At 54.0% G+C, this 22,417-nt stretch overlaps 1 protein-coding gene across 1 annotated transcript in view; it reads left to right on the top strand.

Moving 5' to 3' along the window:
• PAXIP1 (PAX interacting protein 1) overlaps nt 1–19,447 on the top strand; it is a 51,282-nt gene extending 31,835 nt beyond the window's left edge. The window contains exons 9-21 of the mRNA XM_047095275.1: nt 2,729–2,824; nt 3,729–3,866; nt 4,485–4,606; nt 5,047–5,231; nt 6,238–6,281; nt 8,010–8,080; nt 9,469–9,571; nt 10,550–10,718; nt 16,769–16,869; nt 17,904–18,038; nt 18,126–18,201; nt 18,279–18,339; nt 18,984–19,447. Of these exons, the coding sequence (XP_046951231.1) occupies nt 2,729–2,824; nt 3,729–3,866; nt 4,485–4,606; nt 5,047–5,231; nt 6,238–6,281; nt 8,010–8,080; nt 9,469–9,571; nt 10,550–10,718; nt 16,769–16,869; nt 17,904–18,038; nt 18,126–18,201; nt 18,279–18,339; nt 18,984–18,999 (1,317 nt within the window). The 3' untranslated portion in view covers nt 19,000–19,447. The remainder of the gene's footprint in view (nt 1–2,728; nt 2,825–3,728; nt 3,867–4,484; nt 4,607–5,046; nt 5,232–6,237; nt 6,282–8,009; nt 8,081–9,468; nt 9,572–10,549; nt 10,719–16,768; nt 16,870–17,903; nt 18,039–18,125; nt 18,202–18,278; nt 18,340–18,983) is intronic.
• The last annotated feature ends 2,970 nt before the right edge of the window (nt 19,448–22,417 follow it).

Raw genomic sequence — 22,417 nt, 5'->3', positions numbered from 1 at the left:
AGACGTACATTCCAAACCATGAAACGTTGAGTTACGGGAGTGCAGGCAGGTGACTAGGCCAGTTGGGAGATGCTGGTAACCTGACCTGGGGCAGGAGGCAGAGAGAGGAGGGGAGAGGCCCGTCTGAGAATCACGGCAGCAGGAAATTCTCTAAAAATCACAGAAGTGTTGGAAGGTGATGTGTAGAAACTGGCCTCAAAACAAAGATATCTTTGTAACTCAAAGACACAAAAGATAGAGACAAGTCTGCTTCTGTTTGAAGCTCCGGGATTGGTCCAGGAGGGCGCGTAGCAAGGGACAGGCGTGCCAGTGCAGAGGAAGCACGGGCAGGAGCACGTGGAGAGGGACGGATGGGCACCGTCGCCGCAAGTTCGGGGTACAGAGGGAGGGCTGCCCGCAGCTGCGCCCCAGGGACGGCTCTAAGAAGCAGCAGTCGGGAGGCGTCACGGAGCAGCCGGCGGCATCTCTGGAGCCCCGAGGAAGAGTGGCTCCTGGCTTCAAATGTCGCGGCCTGTCTGCCAGTGACGCACCGCTGTGGTGACAGCGTCCTCAGGTGGCCACGGTTGGGCGCCCCCTCCCACGGAGATGGGAGAGGAATTCTCTGGGTGAGCGTGGAGGGCAGTCGTGGAGATGAGTGGAGGGAGGCGCCGGCCTCAGTTGGAGCGGGAGGAGCGGTCCCCGAGGGGCAGCTGACACGCGCTCTGATGTGACCTGATGTGCCTTATCTGTCAGGGCGGGAAGAGCTACACCGTGCCCTCTGCTGTGTAACGAGTCCTCCGCAACATGGTGACTCCCAGCAGGGAACACGTGTCACCTGGAGGGTGCTTCGTGAGTGGAGACCCTGCCGTGGCTCAGTAGGGTGGCTGTGGCCGAGGCGCTCTGCTCACGTGTGGTTGGGGGGAGCCGGGCGACAGGAGCCACGGGGCATTCCGTGGGGCTGGGGCAGCGCTGGCCTCCGCCGGGTCAGGTGACCTGAGGCGGAGCAGGGAGGAAGCCACAGCGTCTCCTGTCTAGGAAGCCGCATGCGGTCGCTGCACCGTATCCTGTTTGTCCAGCCCGTACCAAGCGAGGAGGCCGAGCTCTGCTCTGAAGGGAGGCGCATCCAGGGATTTGTGGGCACAGATACCACCACGGACGGTAGTTGTGTGTTGAAGAGTTTGGGAATGACGTAGTGAAAGGTGCATAGAAAACTAACAAAGGCAGGCGGGAGGGAGGGAATACGGCTCTTAACAACTGCAGGAGATGCGAGCCAAGGTGAGCCCCGCAGGAGGAGGTCAGGAGGCGTGGATTCGTGAGAACATACCTGGAATTATAGGAAGACACGCGAAGAGCTGACTGTTTGCTGCAGGGGGATGAGAACCAGTGGTGTAGAAACCACTGGTTTGCTCACGTGCCTTAGTAAGCCATGTTTGTGAAGTGCTGAAACAAAAATCGGTAAATTCTGTTTTTGTTTTTTTCCAGAGAAAGAGCGTGAGTGGGGGAAGGACAGCAGGGGAGAGAGAATCCCCAGGAGGCTCCACACCATCAGTACGGAGCCTGACCCAGGGCTCGATCTCACGACTCTTGAGTTCCTGACCTGATCCAAAATCAAGAGTCGGATGCTCGACCGAATGAGCCACCCAGGCGCCCCGATCAAAATCAAATTTAAAAAGTAAATGGCACCTGGGTGGCTCAGTCAGTTGAGCATCCAACTTTGGCTCAGGTCACGATCCTGCGGTCCGTGGGTTCGTGCCCCCCGCGTCGGGCTCTGTGCTGACAGCTCGGAGCCTGGAGCCTGCTTCAGACTCTGTGTCTCCCTCTCTCTCTCTCTGCCCCTCCCCTGCTCATGCTCTGTCTCACTCAGGGATAAATAAACATTTAAAAAAAAAATTTTTTTTTAATGTTAATGAAGCAAGGAGTGCCTGAGTGGTTCAGTCGGTTAAGTGTCCGAATTCAGCTCAGGTCACGATCTCGCAGTTTGTGAGCTCGAGTCCCACGTTGAGCTCTGTGCTGACAGCTCGGAGCCTGGAGCCTGCTTCAGACTCTGTGTCTCCCTCTCTCTCTCTGCCCCTCCCCTGCTCACTCTCTGTCTCTCAAAAATAAACATTAAAAAAAAGTAAATGAAGCAGAACCGTTTTGTGGGGCAGATGTTTTTTTTAACAGACCGCGAAAGTCCCTCCCTTCTGGTGTGCGGTTCTTTGGACTTTCACAAATGCTGCCAGCACCATGCAATGACACAGAATAGTTCCCTCAGCCCTAAGACAGATCTGTTGTTAAAGATCAATTTCGGGGTTTGCTAACTTCCTGGTATTTATTTACTTATTATAATGGCTCTTAGCCAGGGTGGCTCTGCCCCCCAGGGACGTTTGGCAATGTCTGAAATGTCATGACACCAGGGCGGGTAGTGGGTGCAGGTCAGGGGAGCGTAGGACAGCCTCCACCACGCAGTGCTGGCTGGTCTAGAACGTGAGCAGTAAGAGGTGGAGGGAACCGTGTTACAAAAAGAGAACATTCGTTTCTCTTGTTTTTCCCTCTGGAAATTCAAGTTAAGTGAACGTTGGAGCTCATTTTCGCTTAACGGTGCTGAGTGGAGAACCTGTAAATATAACCCATACGTATATCGTATATGTTCTGGTGAAATATACTGTATAAGTAGAGGATGGGCTCCTTAATAGTCTAATTGGAAACCGTACCCTGTCCTCCTGAGCACATGAGGTTGATTATGACTTTGGCTCTCCTGTGTGTCTAGATAATCCAGGCGCACGGCGGCACCGTGGACCCGACGTTCTCGAGCCGGTGCACACATCTCCTCTGCGAGAGTCAGGTCAGCGGGATGTACGCACAGGTGAGTAGGGCAGCGTCCCCTGTGACTGGAATGAAGTCTGGCCCGTTTTGTGGACCATCTTAGGATTCTAGTGATTGCTGTGTTTGGAAAGGACCTTTTTCTGCCTCTGAAGACAGCAGAGTCCCTTCTTTTCACCAGCCTTTGCTGGGACAGATAACCTTGTGGACGCCTGGCCTTTACGTCTTTGAGCGCGGTGTGCCAAGGACGCGCCCCTTCTCTCAGTCCAGGGCAGCCCCGTGACCAAGTGGGGGGCGGAAGCGGGACTTGCACCCTTGGGGGCCTTCGTGCGCGGGGCTGGACGGAGCCTCCGTAAACTCCTGCAGGGCGTGGGCTCGCGTGGTGTCCCCTCGTCTGTGGCCTCAAGTTCCTTGTCTTCTCTTCTAACAGTGTTCTTACTTGTGGACAGAACCCTGTTAATACGCGTGTGATAAACAACCCCCCCGAAACCGCTCTTCAACACCGCAGCCTTTTTCTGGATCCACTTTCCAACTAAAACTGTAGAAATGCCTGTGAGGTTTTTTTTCCCTCCATGGCTGATTTTAGGTAGGCGGTGACGTCTTCTTGGAGCCTGTTCTTTTGGGGGCCCTCCATGTTCTTGCAGGGGCATTTTAATTGAATTTTGATGATCATCGATGTGCTCTCATTCCGTGATTACTTTTAAGGTGGTTACAAAGCGTGTTGCCTTTGCCCCGGTTGCAGGCTCCCGTTCGCGTGTGGGTCGTCACGTTCTCAATCGTGACGTTTGTCCCTTTGGTAAATCGAGGGCTAGATGTCGTGACATTCCCGCGAGGGCTTCCTGATCCCGGGAAGGTGTCGTCATAGCTGTCCAGCCTTGCGGTTTTGTGCGTGACCCTGCAGCCACAAAGCCCCAAGCACAACAGACCCGTGATTCTGTGTTTGGTAGGCGATCAGGGAGAGGAAGAGATGTGTCACAGCGCACTGGCTAAACACCGTCCTGAAGAAGAGGAAGATGGTGCCGCCCCACCGTGCACTTCACTTCCCGGTGGCTTTCCCCCCCGGAGGGAAGCCGTGTTCTCAGCACGTAAGGGACTCGGCTTTGTTCTGTGCTCGTCCTCCTCCGGCAGAGTAGGTCCTGCGCTGCTTTCTGCCTCCCGCGCGGGCTCCCTCTGGCCCCGCGCCCGAGGGCCCGGGCGGGGCGGACACCTCCCCTCCCGTGTGCCTGGCGGCACAGGCTCCTGCACGTGGGAGAGTCTAACCGGGTCTCCAGCGTCTCGGACGCGACTTAAGGCCCCAGAGTAAAGCGGGGGTCTTGTGCCGGAGTGGCCACCGCCGGGCAGGCCCCTGTCGGTACCTGTGGGCTCTCTCACTCCGACGACCTCAGAACTGGGATGGGCGGGGAGGGTGCAGAACTCGCCCGTTCGTATTTACACGCTTAGTAGGACAGCTTTGTTAAAGTGACGTCAGCAGCGTCCTCCCGACACAGAAGAACTTCCCCGGGTCTGGTATCTCGGTCGTCTGCCCCGTCGGCTACAGACGTAGCCTGCGTCCCGTGAATAGGATGCTGCTTTCGACACTGTCGGGAGCGGCGTTCCCAGCTGCCTGCGGGAATGCCACATGCACAGAACAGGCCCGGAGAAGGAAGTGGCCACGGGTTAAATCGTCACTGCGTCTTGGCCTTATTTGCTCTCTTTGTGCTTAGATTATTTCTGTGACTGGATTTGTCGACAGTGACAGGGACGACCTGAAGCTCATGGCTTACCTGGCAGGCGCCAAGTACACGGGCTACCTGTGCCGCAGCAACACGGTGCTCATCTGTAAAGAGTAAGCACGCCTCTGACGCCACGTGGGCTCCCAAGTCCGCTTACGACTTGGCGGGTGTGTCAGCAGTTCGGTGTTGGTCGCCGCGTCGCGTTCCGTGGTGGGAGCCCGAAAATCGGTCTGTGGGAGTAACAGCAGTGAAGTTTGGACGTTCGCAGAGGCGTCCGTAAAGCACTGCGGTGAACTAGAATCTCAAATTCGCGGGCTTTGAGTCAGCTGAGTCGGGTCCGGGGAGTAAGGCAGACGCGGGGCTCGCGGGCGATGTGGGACCACGGCGTGAGCCTGGACGCACCCTGGGATTGCGATCGCCAGCCAGGGGCTCTGGTCGCCTTGGCTCAGGCAGCCCTGCTGGGTCTCTGATACCAGATGCAAAAGAAACACTGGTTTGAACAGTAGACGCTTCTAGCATTTAACGAAGTGTGTTTTTCCTCAAAACCAAAAAGGCCTGCCGGTTTGAAGTACGAAAAGGCCAAGGAGTGGAGAATACCGTGCGTGAACGCCCAGTGGCTTGGCGACATTCTCCTGGGGAACTTCGAAGCGCTGAGACAGGCCCACTGCGGCCGCTACACGACGTTCAGTCTGCAGGAGCCCTTTGCCCCTACCCCGCACTTGGTTTTCAGTCTCCTGGGTAAGTGCAGTTTCACGGGTCAGATTCATCAGTGCGGGTGCTAGACGTGCGTCCACCGCCTCTCGCTTGCCCGAGGCACCGCTGTGCGCCAGCTTCCTCTTAGTCCCTTCCCCCCACCCTGCCCAGGGGCTCTTGCCGGTTTGGTGTTCTCGTCTGCCTTTTTAGTAGATGCCGGGGATAGAAGGAGCACTCCGCTTTTCCGTCTGGTCTCCCCAGCCAGCCCCTGCTGGTCTCCCGTGCCTGCCTGCGCTCCGTTGGCTGTAGGCCAGCACCTGTGGTCTCCCCTCTGTCCTTGCCAGCTGCTTGTCCTGGGCCACACGGACCCCTGCCCTGCGGGACATGCTCTGACACTCAGCTGAATGCGCTCCAGAAAATGCCCGTTCAAGCTCTGCCTTGATAGGCTCCGTTTTCAAAATGCTCATTAAGTCTGGTTTTCCGGTGGCTTTAATCGTGGCTCTTGAGTTTGGTGTTTGGATGGCTCTTCGTTTTAAGCCACAGTCTGCTTCCCTGGGATGTATCTGCCCGTTTGACTTCAGTTCTGGGAGCTTTACCGAGACCTTTGGTCGGTCCTTGAAGCAGTCAGCATGGCCATCGTGTAGGGAGGTGTGCTGGTCCCTCGGCCACCCTGACGTGCCGTGGTCCTCCGTGTGGGCCTCCCGTTGTCACGGGTGGTTGTGGTTCCCGGGAACGGCTTCCGGAGTGACGCCAGGGTGGGCTGGGGGGTGGCTCCGCTCTGGACACCTGTGCCGTGCTGCGTTTCTTCGTGTCCCTCACCTGGAGAACCCTCAGTATGGGACACCCGAGCACGTCCCGCGGCTGCCCTCCCCTTACGTTGTACTGAAAACGTTTTTCAGCATAAGCGTGGTGCTTGCGTTTATCCTTAATGAATGTTCACTGAGCCACTGACGCGTCTGACGTAACGTTACCGGCCCCAGAAAAGGGCTTTACAGACGGGCTTTTCTGCTTGAACAGTATGTTGTTATAAATGTAACTCGTTTCTCTCTAGATGCCTGGAGGGTCCCGCTGAAGGTGTCGGCAGAACTGCTGATGGTACGTCCAGTCAGCGGCCCAGTCACTTGGGCTGTCCCTGTCTTACAGGAACGCGGTAGGCACAGACCTGTGTTTGTACGTTCAAAACTCTTTAAGTGATTTGTCAGCACGACGTCATAGAATGTTCAGCACACCCGGGGTCTTCGCTCCCCCTCAGTCGGTGCTTTTGTCATTGCCCGTATGTGTGCACGGGGGAGCGCTGCTCGAGGAGCTGCAGCGAGAGGGGAGGCACGAGCACTCACAGGGCAGGAGCCCTGGGACAGCGCTGGCCGCTCTGACTCGCGTCGGGCTGCCCGTGGTACAGGATGGGGACCCCCTCACTGTGGGCCGGGCCCCGGTGGGTGAGGCTGCCGGCTCGGGACGCGAGGCGGTCACATGCCGGTGGCTGTTGGCTCGGAAGCAGGGACGGGCGGCCTTCCTGCAGGGGCCGTGCAGCCACATCTCCCTCGTGTGATGCTGGGACGCCGGGTCCTGTTTTCTGTGTCACACTGCGGTAACCACGCCGTGTGATCCCTGGATGCTGGGTGGCCGTGTGATGTAGGGGTTAGGGTTATGCCCGGGTCACCGTGTGTATTCACCTGTCTGTTCGTATTAAAGGACTTGAGTCACGTGCCTGCTGATTTTCAGCACATCCTACAGAGTTAATTGGGAGGTTGTGTCCCCGTAAACAATGAACTGAGGGGAACCCTCCGGTCAGGGTCACCCAGTGACACCCCGGCCTGTGTTCTGTGATGATCTGCCCTGCTTGTTTTCCGAATCTAACCTGGGAGCTGCTGAGAATCGTCCAGAGTCTGTCAAGGAGCCCGTAGGCTAATGATAATGTGGTCCTGTGTTCTTTCTTTGCTTAAACTAGTAGTTATGATTTGATAAGACACGACTGGCTCTGACACACCAGCAAAAGCAAATATTCTCCTGACTCGCCCGGCTGGCAGAGATGTTCCGTGGCCTTCGGGATGAAGGTGGGAACGCGGTCATGTTCTCCCCCGCTCAGCCCCAGGGGCCTGGACGGCGGCTCGTCCCGCGGCTTCGTGTGGTGGTCACAGAGCCGCGGGTCTCAGAGACTCGGGGGCCAGTTTACCTTGTTCCTCATTGCCCCCGACGTGTGGAGTTTGGAGACTAAGGAGCCGAGGGTTGTGTCCTCAGGGCAAAGGTCAGAGAAGGAGAGCCTGGCCCCGTGCCTGACGGGCCAGCGGGTCTCGCGTGTTTTCTGGAGATGCGCCGACTTTCGGTCGTGTGGATACAGCCGGGGTATTTAGAAAACGTGAAGGTAAATGCCCGAGATGGAGAGGCAGTGGCTTCACGCAGTAAAACGAGTGACCCACGTAGCCCCTGGCAGCGCAGCGGTCCGTCCGGGGACGGCTTTCGTGAGCCGCCACACGCCAGATTTCTGTTGCGGGAACAGCCGTGTTTTAGGGGCGAGATTGCAGGGAGTGTGTTTTCCAAATCCCATGTCGGGACAGCAGACGACGCGGGAACGAACGCTGTCGTGTGGCAGCGGGGGCGGAGGACCGCACGTGCAGCTGGGCCGGGAAGGGCCAGCCGGCGGGCAGGTGCCAGGCACGCGGGCCCCTCCAGAAAGCCCGCTGGCCCCTGGCCGGCGTCCTCCTCGCTGCCATCCAGGCGCGGCTGGCTTCCGTGTGGCGGAGGGACGCTTCTCTGACGCGGGTGTGTGGGCAGCTGCTGTGTTTTGTGCGCAGCTGACTGACGTGGACACCGGTGTGATTACAGGGCGTGAGGCTGCCTCCCAAACTGAAGCAGAATGAAGTGACCAACGTCCAGCCTTCTTCCAAAAGAGCCAGGTACGGACAGCCCCTTCCCGCCGCTACGGTTGGGGTTCTCTGCAGGCCTGTGTTAGAAACGCTCACAGTTGGGGAGATTCCGGGATGTTTTCATAGAAAACAGGATCTTCTGACTTCCTCTTGGTTTATAACCTCATTGTGCTGGGTCTCGTGGCCGGGCCCAGAAGGGGGACAGACACATCTGTCTTTCTCTTTTGTTAAAAAAAAAAAGTTGAATCTTTTCGGTTTTATAAGTTTTATATTTTTTAAGTGTATTCATTTTTGAGGGAGAGACAGAGCGTGAACAGGGGAGGGACAGAGCGAGAGGGAGACACAGAATCTGAAGCAGGTTCCAGGCTCTGAGCTGTCGTCACAGAGCCCGACGCGGGGCTCGACCCTGAGCCGAAGTCGGACACCCAACCGGCTGAGCCACGCAGGCGCCCCGCATCTTTTTATTTTTAAGCAAAACTGCGTCCCACCGCAGTCGGTAAAGCGGCAGGCGGGAAGGGCTGGCGGGCCGCGCTGCAGGGGCAAGTGTGGGATTGCGTCCCCGAGGCGAGCCCCGCAGCCCAGGCGGGCAGGGGCCGAGAGCCCCGTGGAAGGACATGTGCGGAGGCGGTGGTCTCGCCTGCCGAAGACCTGGCTGGCCGGTGCGGGTCATGTGATTCGTAAGGCAGGGCAGGTGCAGGGTGAGCGGGGACCTTTCTCCTTTCGTGACTGTGGAAAAGCCGTTACTTCCAAGGCGGACTCGATGAGGCTGTCCTCCGCAGTCACCAGCTTCCCTCGCCTCTCCCCTGCTCTGCATCAGGCCCATTGCACCCCCACATCACAGTCCGTGTTCCAGAAGCGTTCAGGAACGTCTCGGTCGTGTGATGACGCGTTTTTTAAGTTGTCATCAAAATGCCACAAACCTTACAAAATTATTTTACCTAAATGGCCTCAACTGTCAGCTACGTGAGACTGAGGTTTCATTTAAAATGCGTGCCTAAGTCAGATCGCTTGCTTTGTGCTTCTGGTGTAAGGGCAGCGGACAGGGGCCTGGCGCCTGCCAGAGGTGCGGCTCCGGGGACGCCCCTGTCACTGCCTGGCCGGCGTGGACGCCCCCCACTGCCTGGCCCGTGAGGGACGCTTCCACCGGCACAGCCGGCTAAAGCCCCCACTTTCTTTTTAAAGCCCGTGGAGACCTTTGTGTGTGTGGGGGGGCGGGGGGGGGGGGGGGGGGAGGGTGGTGAGGAAGAGACGGCGTTCGCCTGAGCCGGAGCGCGTCGCTCTTGGGGGTGACCGCGTCCAAGGCGGGGAGGCCCTCACGCTTGCCCCTTACCGAGGAACCCCGCACACTCGGAGCTCTGAAGGCTTGTGCAAGCTGTTAGAATCTGTCGTTTGCTAAACATGTTTATTTTCTTTCACAGAATTGAAGATCTACCCCCTCCCACCAAAAAGTTAACACCAGAATTGACCCCTTTTGTGCTTTTCACTGGATTTGAGCCTGTGCAAGTTCAACAGTATATTAAGGTGAAATTCCATTCTACCTTCTGGGAGGAGTTTTAGCACCGTTCCTTTTTGTACACGTGGCTTTAGGCTAGCAGTGTGTTAAAGTAACATTTAATCGGGAACGTCCTGCTACAACAGTCTCTTTGGCTTATAAATCAGTTGTAGTCGTTTTTACAGTAAAAGTAGCCATTAAATCGTAAGTGACGTTTCACCTTGTTCTGTGGTTTTTATAGTTTTATACTTAGACCCTTGCTCTCTTAATAGTAGAAAACATAACTCGGGTGAGTCGACGAGACCCACATTTATGGTCCTGCGAACGCGAGCAACCTGCTCGAACGTGCTCGTGCCAGAAGCCGCCCCACCCCCAGGCGTCGGGGAAGCCGCGGGCCACCGGAGGCCGGTTCTCCTGGGTGGGGACCAGGGCGGCCGCGTGCTTGTGCTTGGACAGGAAGTGGGAACGCAGCCTTCAGCGTGCTGTCGGAAGTAACAGCACACGGGAGGGGGCATCTCGCTTGGCTGTTGTTTCGGGGGCGGCGGTTCAGAGGGCGTAAGTCGGCCTGTTATCACGTGGGCTTCGTTCATCGTACCGCTCAGGTTTTGAAGGAGAAGAAACCGTCCTAAGTGCCGTATCAATTTTTTTCACTTTTAAAATTGAGCCTAGTTACGGAGATCTTTCCTGGATGTTCACGTCTTCTCAGTCACTTCTCTAATTTTTACGAACAGGGTCTGTTAATGTGCCTCATCAACACCCATTTCAGCTTAGAAAGTCTGGGCATGTTCGCTCCTTTTCATGAAACGCGCCGCCTTGTTCTCCGGGCATCGTGTCTGTGGGGTGTGATACTGGGGCCCTCGGGGAATCGCTGGTTTTAGCTCAAGGCGCGGGGTCGACTCCGGACACGTCCATGTGCGTTGCTGTGCTCGCCGTCTCCCAGGCCAGCGCAGTGTGCCGCGCTCAGGTGCGGCCCCGCGCTCACCTCCGCTCTGTGCCCCTCCCTCCAGAAGCTCTACATCCTTGGGGGCGAGGTCGCCGAGTCTGCGCAGAAATGCACACACCTCATCGCCAGCAAAGTGACGCGCACGGTGAAGTTCCTGACGGCCATCTCCGTGGTGAAGCACATCGTGACGCCGGACTGGCTGGAAGAGTGTTTCAAGTGTCAGACGTTTATCGGTACGTAGCGTCCACAGCTCCGTTGCTGATGTGGAAAACCGACACGCGTTTTTCTCGACTTTATCTCTGCTTTCGTCCCAGCAAACGCCTCATTTGCTCTCTTACTCTTGATAACTCACCATTAAATTCATAAATGTCTCCCACGTCCCAGTGAGTCACTTGATACTTTTGCCTTGTACCGGGAAATAGGAGGCTTCGGCGTTTGGATGTTGGGGGGAATAAGGCCTCAGCCTCCGCCTCCTGATCCTCCCCGATCCTGATGCGTGTGTTCGGTTCGGATGCTGGCCGTGCAGTGCGATCTCGCGTGCAGCACAGGGTACGGGGATGGCGTCCAGGGGTGTCCGGGCACAGCTCTGATTGCAGGCTCCGTCAGAGGCCTGGTCGTCCGCCCCTCCTCATCTGCCCCGCGTCGTTCAGGGCACCAGGAGCGAAGTCCTTCTAAGTGGTCGTGCTTAGAGACGGCAGAGAAAGCATAGGTTTTGTTACACGGATCAGTGGACCGAAGTGCTTTCAGTGGAAGCAGCAGCAGTGTGACCCCCCCCCCCCCCACCCACACATCCTGAGCCCTCACCTGGCCACTGGTGCAGGTGGAGCGGGAGAGCAGGTGCGTGGCCCGGACAAGCGTCACTGTGATCTCGCAGTGGTGCTGAGTCTTAGCTCCCTTGTGGGCCCCGCCCCCGCCCCCCCCCACATCATGTGGCATCGACAGCAGTGACCGGCCCCCTGTCAGGACGCACCCCACTCTCCTATTTCTCCGCAGCCACCTGCCCTGGGCCCAGGGCTCTCCTCCCACTATCTCGGCTGTGCCCGCTCGTTCTACCCCTGGGGCAGGGGGATGCCGTGGATGCCCCAGGCCAGCAGAGACCTTCCCGTCCTCACTGCCCTCACGCTCTAACCTGACTTCTCCCTGACGGGGACATGTCATATTGCAGATCCGTGTCGTTCTCTCAGCCACTCGTGTGTAAATCTGATTGTCTTTACTGTAAAAAAATTAAGAAAAAGCACACGTATTTTGAAGTTCATGTAGTCTAACATACAGATGAGAAAGTATGGTCCGGAAAAATAACTTGTTTGCAGACACTTAGGTTTGTTGTTTATAGCAAAGCTAAACCAAACTTAAAATTCCGTGATGTTCTATCCAAGTCAGTCATAGGAAAGAATCATTTACGTGAAAATCAGTAATAACAAAAAAACCTGAATTCTCAACGACAGTAATATAGTTGATCCCTGTCATACCTGGTGTTACGTCCTACAGAGTAGCCACAGACACGGGTTCCTGAGCGCTGAACCATCGCTCCCAGAGGAAGCAGGGCTGGGCTCCTGTGAGCCCCTGGTCCTGTCCTCATCAGCCAATCCATACGTACCCTCGTGTGTATCTGGAAAACATCACGTACGTGCGCGCTGTGTCAAAGAGCCCGTGTTAACACCTGCTCTTGGCCCCCTCGCACCGAACGCCTGGCCAGCCGCACGTAACCGACACCGAAGGAGGCCACCGGGTCTCCTGTGGCCCCTTCCCTGGGAGCACGGCCGCGCTCCGCGCTGGCACTTTTGAGACCAGTCGCCAGCAGAAAGCATAAACGTGTGGGAAAATTAGCACTAAATAGACCACAGAAAGGAAACCTGTTTGTGGTATAAACTGGATGAAGGCCCAGCATTGCCTTGTTCAGCCCCCACTGGGAACGTGTGCGTCTGGTCCTCGGGTTTGTCACTGCTCTGCGCGTCTCCGCGAGTGATGCAGAAGTTTACAAGTAAATTGTAGCAAGTAGGCAGACTCACAAATGCAGAATCCGCAAGTAACGAGGATAACTGTAGAGACTCTTTCGATTGAAATTAATGTTTTTGTTCTTAAAAGCTATTAATGAAATAAATGCAGGCAAAAGAAAACATTTGTAGAAACAATTACTATAAACATACAGATTAGCTCCCAAGTTTTTGTAACAGTTGTAAAATTTAGAATGAGATGGGCTGTTCCTTAATGGAAATTTGACTTAGTTTACCAAGTTTGCCAGTTTGTGACACGTGATTCTTTTATCTTTTTATAAAGTTTACGGCATTTCCTGTGTCACAGAAGTTCTGATTGACTCATTTGTTTCTGGTATAACTGTTGATGTCTGCGGGTTAGAAGGTGGTTTAGTCGTAGTATAAATGTTTACTATTTAATAGTAACTGTTCAGACGTTTCATATTTGATCCCCTAAATTTCCAGACATAAGAGAGTGTTTCCACTTTATAATCATTGCCTTCTCTAGACGTCCTGCAGTTGGACTCCTACAGCACGTATCCTTTCCAGAGTGGCCTTCTTTCACTTTGTGATATGCACGTAAGCCTCCTCCCTGTCTCCTCACTTCATAGCTCATTCCTGTTTGGCGCCGAACGGTTGTCCATTGTCTGCACGGACCACAGTTAATCTGTTCACCTGCTGAAGGGCGTCAGAACTTTCAAGTCCCGACCATGACGAATAGAGCCACTGCCGTCATTCGTGTATAGCTTGTGCACAGATATAAATTTTCAACTCCTTGAGCCAATACCAAGGGGTGGGGTTGCTGGATTGTATGGTAAAAGTATGTTTAGTTCTGTTAAGAAGCCACCGAGCTGCCTTCCCAGCTGGCCGCCCCGTCTTGCGCTCCTGCCAGCAGGGAGAGTTGCCATTGCTCCACATCCTTACTTGCATTTGCTGTTGTCAGTGTTCGCAGTTTCCACCATTTTCACAGCTGTGGAAGGGCGATCTTACGGTTGGTTTAATCTGTGCTTCGGTAATGACACACGATGTGGAGTATCTTTGCTATCACTGATTCTTCTGTGATGCCATGTCTGTTCAGATGTTTTGCCCATTTCTTAACTGGGTTGTCTTCTTATTGAATCTTAAGAGGTCTTGGTGTATTTTATATAGCAGTCCTTTATCAAATGTGTTTTTTGCAAATATTTTCTCCGAGTTCATGGCTTGTCTTCTCATTTTTTTGACATTTTCTTTCACAGAGCAGAAGTTTTTATTTTTAAATTTTTTCTAACGTTTATTTTTGAGAGAGAGAGACAGAGCATGAGCAGGGGAGGGGCAGAGAGAGAGAGACACACACAGAATCCGAAGCAACCTTCAGGCTCTGAGCTGTCAGCACAGAACCCAACGCAGGGCTCAAACCCACAAACCGTGAGATCATGACCTGAGCCGAAGTTGGATGCTCAACCGACTGAGCCACCCAGGCGCCCCAGAAGTTTTCAATTTTAACGGAGTCCAGATTATCACATTTCTTCCGTGGATCGTGCCTTTGGTGTTATAGCTAAAGTCATTGCCATATTCAGGGTCATCTCGATTTTTCTTCTGTGTTCTAGAAGATTTATGGTTTTGTGTTTTACACTTAGGTCAGTGATGCATTTTGAGTTGAGAAGGATGTACAGTCTGTGTCTGGATTCAGTTTCTTGCGTGTGGACGTCCAGTTGTTAAATGATTTTTGCTCAGATTGCCTTTGCACCTTTGTTAAAAACCAAGGTGATTGTTTCTTGGCTCTATTTGGCCAGTGCCACATGGTCTTGTCTGCTGGAGCACTGAGATCCGTCAGTGGCGGCCCCCATCTTCGTTCCTGTCCTTCAGTGTCGAGCTGGCTGCTTTGCGTCTTTGCTTTCCGTGTGAACTTTAGGGTCAGTTTGTTGGTGTGTGTAAACGGTTGGTTTTTAATACATATTTAAAGACCTTTTGTTTTGCCAAAAGCTTTAAGTTTCTCAAGAATATGGACCTTAGGTTATCTGGAGTCATTAATATCTGAATCCTTGCTTTCAGGTTCACGTCTTTTACTCATCTGTTAGCATTTGATGGGTTTTTAAAGAACACGTTTGGCTTTTGAAATCAAATCTCTCTCACCTTTTTTTAAACAATCCCCAAACAGTTGCAGTTAGCAAACAGTACAGATCGCTGCATTCTCCTGAACCGTGAACGAGTACGTTCCCAAAATGACACGCCATCATCCCTGATGTCGTGTGTTACCTACAGAAGAGGATGCTTTGCCAGACGGCCACGGCACAGCCGCCAAAATCAGGATCTGCTGCTACTGTCTCGTTTGCAGACCTCATTCGGCTCTGCCTGGTTGTCCCCGTGATGTCCTTCCTTGAAAGCCACAGGGTAGCTCAGAAGCACACGTGGTCGTCACGTCTCCGTGTGGGTTTGCCCGCCGCTTCCCCCGATGGAGTGCGGGAACTCCGGTGGGCACCGTGCCCTCACGCGGCTCCTGCCGGGGTGGTGCGGTTCTGACTTGTCGTGTCACTGGAGGGGGTCACGGGGACCCCTGGGTGCAGGCGATGTCTGCTGGCCGCCTCCGCTGTAGTAAGTCTGTGGGGAAGTACTGGGAAGTGTGCCATTGCCACCGTTCCTTTGACGTACTCGTTTATCTCCTTGTGTGCAGCCCTTTTTCTCTTGCATTCCGTGGGTTGTTACCATGCTGTCCTTGATGCCTAGACTGTCCCGACTTGGACAGTGAGAGCCATTCTGGCTTCAGGGCCCCTCAGGCTGTCCTCTCTGTGTTTGAACACTTCTGGCTTTCGCGCAAGAAAGTTCTAGGCTTTTCTGCTCTTGCGTTTGTAAATCCGTTCTCCCATGGCGAGCAGCCTGGCTTCCAGAACGCTGCGCGTGTTTACTTACCTCGTTCCCGCGCGTGACCCATGTCCCAGCATCGCCAGCACCGCCTTGTGGGTGCAGGGCCCCCTCTCTGCCTGCACCGGCTCCCTCGGCTGGGGTTCTGGCACCCCACGTGGGCCCGATAGCTTTCATCGTGTGCTAGGGGTGTGGTTTTGTAATTTTGTGTTTGTCTCTGATTTATAGAGATTGAGACACTGCTTTACAGACTGTCTCTTTCTGGGGTGCTCATTTCCGCTGTGCGGCTGTGAAAAGCTTAGCTTTCAGGTTGACTCCTCCCAAGGGTGACGCAGCTCTGTTCCTGCCTGAAATCTCCCCGTAATGGGGTCGTCAGAGCCGCTGTTCCTCCGGGGACCGTTCTCTCCATCCAAGCCCCTGACCACTGCGTGGGGCTCTTCACCAGCTCCTGAGAAGGCAGATCAGCCTCGCGTTTTGCCCTAGAACTTACACGTCGCACATTTTCCGTGTGACTGAACTGCTTGTTTTCACTTCTCCCATTTTCGGACAGTCATACCTTTTCCCACCGAAAACCGCGGAGCCGCTTTCTCGGATTGGCTGATCACTTGACCTCGTATCTCTAGCAGTTCGTCATTCGTCATTCGTCATTTCAGGGTCTCTTTACTGATTGGCTTGCTTTGCTCCGGGTCGGCAAACTGTGGCCCGTGAGCTAGGACTGGTTTTTACATTTTTAAAGCATCCCTGTAAGAGAAGGACGTGTGGCTGAAGGAGCACGTGTCCCCAGCCTGAGCCACCGTGTCGGGGAGCAGCGTGCCGTCGGGCTAGAGCGCTGTGATGCTCCTGGGCTACTCTTAGAAAATGAGGAAAGGAAGAAATGCTTCTCTGATCGTGAGACATTTATGAGAAGCTTAAGACATTTTGTGATCTTTAACTTTTCTTGTAACTCTGAAAACCAATAAAAGTGCCCAAAGGCTTCTAAGTCGGGTGAAACCATTCTTTCTAAGGTGCTATACGCCGTCCGGTATTTAAACGGAATATGTTTTTGTCAGATCTGTAAAGATTCGTTGGTCATCAGATCATGGAGTCCGAGACCTGTGGTATTTCACACACACGCTGGGTGTGATGCTCGTTCCGAGCTGGTCGTTTGGGGCCTGGGGTTCTTGACCTCCCCATGAGCTCCCTGAAACAGTGCAAAGCGGCGGCCGGGAGGGGCCCTTCCTCTCAGTCCACTGTCTCCCACGAGCGTATAGCCTCAGAAGGTGAAGACGCACTGTCCTTCACCTGCTCTGTTTCCGGGGCAGAGTGAGTGACACTGTCAGACATGCAGCTGACATTTCAGGATTCAGAGCTTTCCCAGGGAAGCGTGAGCCTCGAGCGGCGGCGTGCACTTGACCGGCGGCACGACCTCCGGGGTGCACGGCCCGTGTCCCCTGAGTCTGCACTTCGTTGAGCGGGCGGCTCTTGTCTTCCAGATGAGCAGAACTACCTCCTCCGAGACGCTGAGGCCGAAGTGCTCTTCTCTTTCAGTCTGGAAGAGTCCTTGAAGAGGGCACACGCTTCTCCACTCTTCAAGGTACACTTTAAAGGGAAAGGTCCCCACGGAGTTACAGATGGCACGGTTGGAGGTGACACGCGCCCGGGGGGGGCGGGTGGGGGGGGAGCCTGGTGCTCCTCCCGGGACATGTTACTGGAGGTCTTGGCCGGGGAGACCCAGTGCGCCTCCGGAGCCCCGCGCCCTGCTGGCTGTCGGGAGCGCGCGGTGTACCTGGGCCTTCAGAGCGCGTGGCCAGGGATAACTTAATCGGTGCGAGGCATTTAAGTTGGTTTTTCTGCTTTTAACAAATCTTTGCTACTTAACGCTCTTCTCATTAAACGCACACGCAGCTGGAGAAAGAAGATTCTTGGCAAAACGTGAATTGAATGTATGCCTGAGTAACTCAAGGCTGAAGATGTTTAAACATTTGTTAGAGAAGCTCCTTGGACACACACAAAAAAACGTTCAGGCTGCTCTGTTTTTACACCTAAGGAACCAGCTGAGGCACGAGAATGCCGTTAGGGTGTATCTCCCTCGAAACAGCAGAGTTTTCCAAACGTTAGTTCTTTTCCTGCAAGCAGTTTAACACCGTGCTTTATGGAACACTTGAAAACAAAGGTGTTAGGAAACTGAATCTTAACCATCAGAATCATTTCCTAGTCGGAGCGCCAACCAGGCCTGGGTAACGAAGAGAACACAGGCGCTGTGCCTGCCTCGCGCTTGACAGACGGAGGGGTATGATCTGATGCCCATTTAGAATTCTATGGAAATTGTGAAAAATGTTCACACTGTTCCTCCCGATCCCACAGAATTCTTCGTGTCTTTTAGGAATGTCAGTTCCAGTCACTTGTACTCCTCACAGCTCACACCTGACATAAGGACAGGCTTGTTTTTTCCACAGTTACCTCCCGGCTTCCTCCAGGCCCGTCTCAGGCTGGGGACTCGCGGCAGGGTGGTACTTCCATCCGGAACTTCCCGAGACGACACATTTTGTCGAAACTCTCAGGGTAGGGTTTATGAAGACTGACGTACCCTAACGATTCAAAGTGCACGTATTTTCGTTTCATTTTTAGGCAAAATATTTTTACATCACGCCTGGAATCTGCCCAAGCCTGTCAACCATGAAGGCGATCGTGGAATGTGCAGGGGGACGAGTATTGTCTAAACAGCCGTCTTTCCGGAAACTTGTGGAGCACAAGCAAAATAAGGTGGATAGAAGGGAAACAGCCGACTCCTCGCCGTCCCAGACGAGATTCACTGTTCGGTGACCGATAAACTCCCTTTCTTTTCCTTAGAGCTTATCAGAGATCATCTTAATATCCTGCGAGAACGACCTTCACTTATGTCGGGAGTATTTCGCACGGGGCATAGGTACGGTGTGTTGCTGTGTTTGTGGGCGCGAGCGCACAGCAGCGTGTCTGTCCTCACGGTCCGCCCCTCTCTTTCAGACGTCCATAACGCAGAGTTCGTGCTCACCGGGGTGCTCACGCAGACACTGGACTATGAATCATATCCTTTTTCTGAAGGCGGCTCGGTGCAGGGCCCCCCGTCCCCACTAGGATCAGAACCGCACGCATCCGTGTGGCGCGGGCGGTAAGAGGCCGGCTGCATCACTGCAGGTGCCCTGCCGTAAGCTAGAAGCATCTGTCTTCATACGATTCGTACTCTTACGTCTTTTCCGGATTTTTAGACGTTTGTGAATGTCTAGTCTGTGCCACCTTGACTTTCAGAAAGAACTGCTTTAGAAGTCATCTGGGTGATGTGGGGGTGTCCTCGCAGGGGCCTCGTGTCCTGTCTAGAGACGGAACAGAGCCTTTGTGGAGAGCTGCCGGGGCGGGGGGCGGGGGGTCCTGTGCGGGGCCCCAGGGACGGCTGCCTGGGCTGTGCCTTGTGGCCGAAAGGGGCATCCGCCGAGATGCGGCCTCGGCTTCTTCACGGGCGCTGGTCCCAGGCCCTGCCGCAGAGAGGGTGGGGCCGTGGCAGTCCGTGCGGGGCACGTGGAAAGCTGCCCCTGATCCAGGTTGCCTGGTTTGAGTGGGTACGAGGAACGCGGTCCAGGGTCTTAGGCCCTGATGCTGGCTAACTAGACTTGGGGTCCCTTAGGGATGTAAGCTTGCCTCGTGTTCGAAGCGTGTTTTCCTCAACAAACCTACGTATAAATTTAACTGATGGCATCCGCACCGCGACTGGAGTCCTGGGCACGGGCCCGGCCGCCGTCGGGTGGACGGACCCGCTTCCTGCAGAGGCTCGCGTTTGCCAGCTGCTTTGGGAGGCAGGCGCTCTAGAGCAGGAAAACCAATAGGATACATATGCTGCATCTTTTTAAGATGTGTAATTTTATTCTGAGGAAACATAAATTATGTTTTGTATTATATGAATTTATGAGCCCACATTAGGTTTTATGATTCATTTGCCAGGTTTTTAAATGTTTTGACAACACTGTTAACAGAACTTCAACTACAAATAAAATGGTGTAAATAAAGACCTTGCTATCTCTAAATTATGATGTTAAAGATTTGAAATGTTTTGTACTTTGATTATTTTTATTTCTTATACTCCTTTCTTTTATATTGATATCTTGCCCACATTTTAAATAAATGTACTTTTGAACTTAGAATTTATTCTGTATTTTTTTTTTTTGGCATCATTTATATGACGTGCATCAAACTGGATCACATTTTAAGTCATTCCAAGACAAAATACATTCTAAGTTTTTCCCAAAGAAATCATTTCCGGAAGGCAGCCATTCTCTGCCAATGTAATAAGTTCCCAAGCAGAGGGGTGCCCGGAACGTTCAGCAACCCCTGCGATGCGGACACAGACCAGTCGGAACCTCGGACACCGCATACCCATCCTGCTCCCGCCCCACACGTGGCTCTCACACACTTCCTGTTGGATCGTGGGTACCATCAAATAACGAGAGACCACTGTCTCAGCAGGTAGGTCAGTCCTGACACGTTTCTTACGCTGTCCTGTTCAGTACAGGAGCGTGTTTAAGCGATACCGCCACAGAGGTGCTCTTACCGTGCTCATCTGGCGTGTTCAGAGTTTGCATCCATAACGATTCCCGAAATGCCTTCCTAGAAACAGACGTCTTCCTTGAAACAGTTGTGACCCACTTGATGGCTTATTCTTTAACCGCACAGCCTCTACAGTTTAACTCTTGAACTTGGTTTAGGCGGAACACCTGCATTAAAAACATGAACACAGAAGGAATTGAATTCCATGTTGGGAATTCTTAGTGTTCCTGTAGGGCTGCGGTGACGATCACACGCTCAGGACACTGTTTCTTCGGGTGTTCAGCTCTGCTGGGGTGGGACCACGTGGAGTTCTTTCTACAGGCGGAAGGGACATCACCACACACTTCGTAATTTTAAGGTACGGGTCAGCGTCTTCAAGTGATTCTCCCCTGTCTAACCCTTGACCTTCTGTGTGTTTCCCAGTGACCTGCCCGATTACCGTGTGGGCACATCCTCAGTCAGCGTGACTGACACGTATTTATTGTTGTCGGCTACTGGGAGTATTTATCTTGAGCTCTTTGAGTATGTGCTACGAACAGTGCATAGTCTGGCATTTACTTGTATTTTTAACAAAATGCCTGCTTAGAAGCTAATAATTTTGCACCTACGCAGACTTAGGAACACTCACCTGCAGAGGCGCCTGGGTGGCCCAGTTGGTCAAGTGTCTGACTTGACTTCGTCTCACGTCGGTTCAGGGACTCAAGCCCCGCCTTGGACTCTGTGCCGACAGTGTGGAGGCTGCTTGGGATTCTCTCTCTCCCCCTCTCAGAATAAACAAACAAAAAAATCCCCTGTAGAATTGGAATTCGTGTTGCTACCAACGTAGATCCCGCAAGAGCCTGAAAGGGAAGCAGTTTCCCAACCGAGAGCACGATTTCGATTCAGAGTGCCACCCCACTGCTTCCGCGCTCAAAAGCGAAGGCGCGGACGCAGAGCCCCGCATCTGTTCAGTCTGCGGCGGAGACGGGGCGTCTGCTTAACCAACACGCGAGGATGACTGATTTGATTAACCTTTCAATTAGTGTTTTTTTCCAAAAGCTGCCAAGAAATCATCCTTAAGCACTCCAGGAGCTGTCTGCAGCCAGCTGGCTCACGCAGCTGTCGAGCACGGATTTGGCGGCTCCGGGGAAGCTCCAGAGGAACACGTAAGAATAGAGACTTCAGGTAAACGCTTCTCACGGAAGTTGATGAGAGGAGTTCTTTTCTCTTAAGAAAACGAAGTCTTCATCCCGTGTTGTCTGGCTCAGGGTTGTTCAGCAGAAGTAGGCACTACGTGCGCGATTTAAAAATTCCTAGTAGCCACACGAAAATTTAAACAACTTTTAAGTGTTCGCAATTTTATTTAACGCCACGCCAGCGTATCTAAAATACCGTCCCAGTGACAGGTCATCAATATTAGATTACCGCGACGGTGGTGGTTTTCTCGGTGCCGTCTTTAAATAATCTGTTGTGTATTTTACGCTTAGAGCGCATCTCGATTCTGACAATAAATTTTCATTAGAAATGGTTTCTCTGTATTTAGATTTAATGCCACTTACAGTTTAAAAAGGTGTATGTGCCCAAGCTATTCTAAGCAGGACTGTTTCCCAGCAACAAAGTTCGTGGCCGTTTTTAAGTTAAAGCTAATCCTAAATAAGATGAAAACCAGCTCCTTACCTGCACGAGGCTCATTTCCATGCTCGGGGACCCGGTGTGGCCGTGTCGTGTCTGGAGGGCCGGCGGCCACCCGTGCGGGCTCCCTTTGGCACCGCGAGTGCCGGTGAGCAGGTGGACGGTCCATCTGAGAAGCTCCAAGACCGTAGTCCCCGGAATTCTGCTCCCTGCCACAGACGGGTGGCAAAAGGGGTGTCCATTTGCAGCAGGAGGTGCGTCGTGTCGAGAGGAGAGTGGGAGAAATCCTGCGTGTCCTCGTGGTCACCGGGAAGGGTTGGACGTGTTGTAATCCACCTCTGGGGACTGCAGAAGGAACGGTTGAGTGGGACCGGCCACACGACGCCACGTTCTTCAAACCCTGTGGCGAGCGAGCAAGGCCCCGAAGATGGCCCGCAGGCAGGAGGCAAAGCCCCTCAACCCAGGCACCCGCGCTCTCGGGGAGCCCTCCCGAGTCCCCGATGTCTGCTCGATTAAAAAGCAAGTGTGCAGTTAAGGAAGCTCTGCATCCGCGGGAACCTAGCTGCCTCTGCACACCCACCGGTGACTGCACTCCCACGTCTGTTCCATCAGCCGCCGCGCACCCGGCAGGCCCCATCGCCCCGCCCCCGTTCTCGTCACACCCGATGGCCGCCTCCGAGCTGCCGCGGCTGGCACGTCCCCCGGCTGTCCCCCGCCTCACCGCCTGTCCACACGTCCCCTCGCTCCGTCAGCTCACCTGCACAGATGGTTGCGTCTGTCCGTCCCCGTTCCCGCCAGGCTCATCTTGCCTCCTGTCTCTTCCCCTCCCAGCTGCCCTCCATACTGTCCCACGGTCCTGCTAAGAAGAAGGTACCCAGGCTGTGCGGCCTGAAGTCCCAATGCCTCGGGATGTCCCCACCCAGGCCCTCGGTCCCGTCAGCCACACGCACCGCTTC

This window comes from Lynx rufus, unplaced genomic scaffold (assembly GCF_022079265.1).
Source record: "Lynx rufus isolate CCGP_SWC_20201006 ecotype Redwood Valley unplaced genomic scaffold, mLynRuf1.p SCAF_4, whole genome shotgun sequence".
NCBI lineage: Eukaryota > Metazoa > Chordata > Mammalia > Carnivora > Felidae > Lynx > Lynx rufus.
Note: the sequence above shows the minus strand (reverse complement) of the source record. Positions and strands in the feature narration are given on the sequence as shown.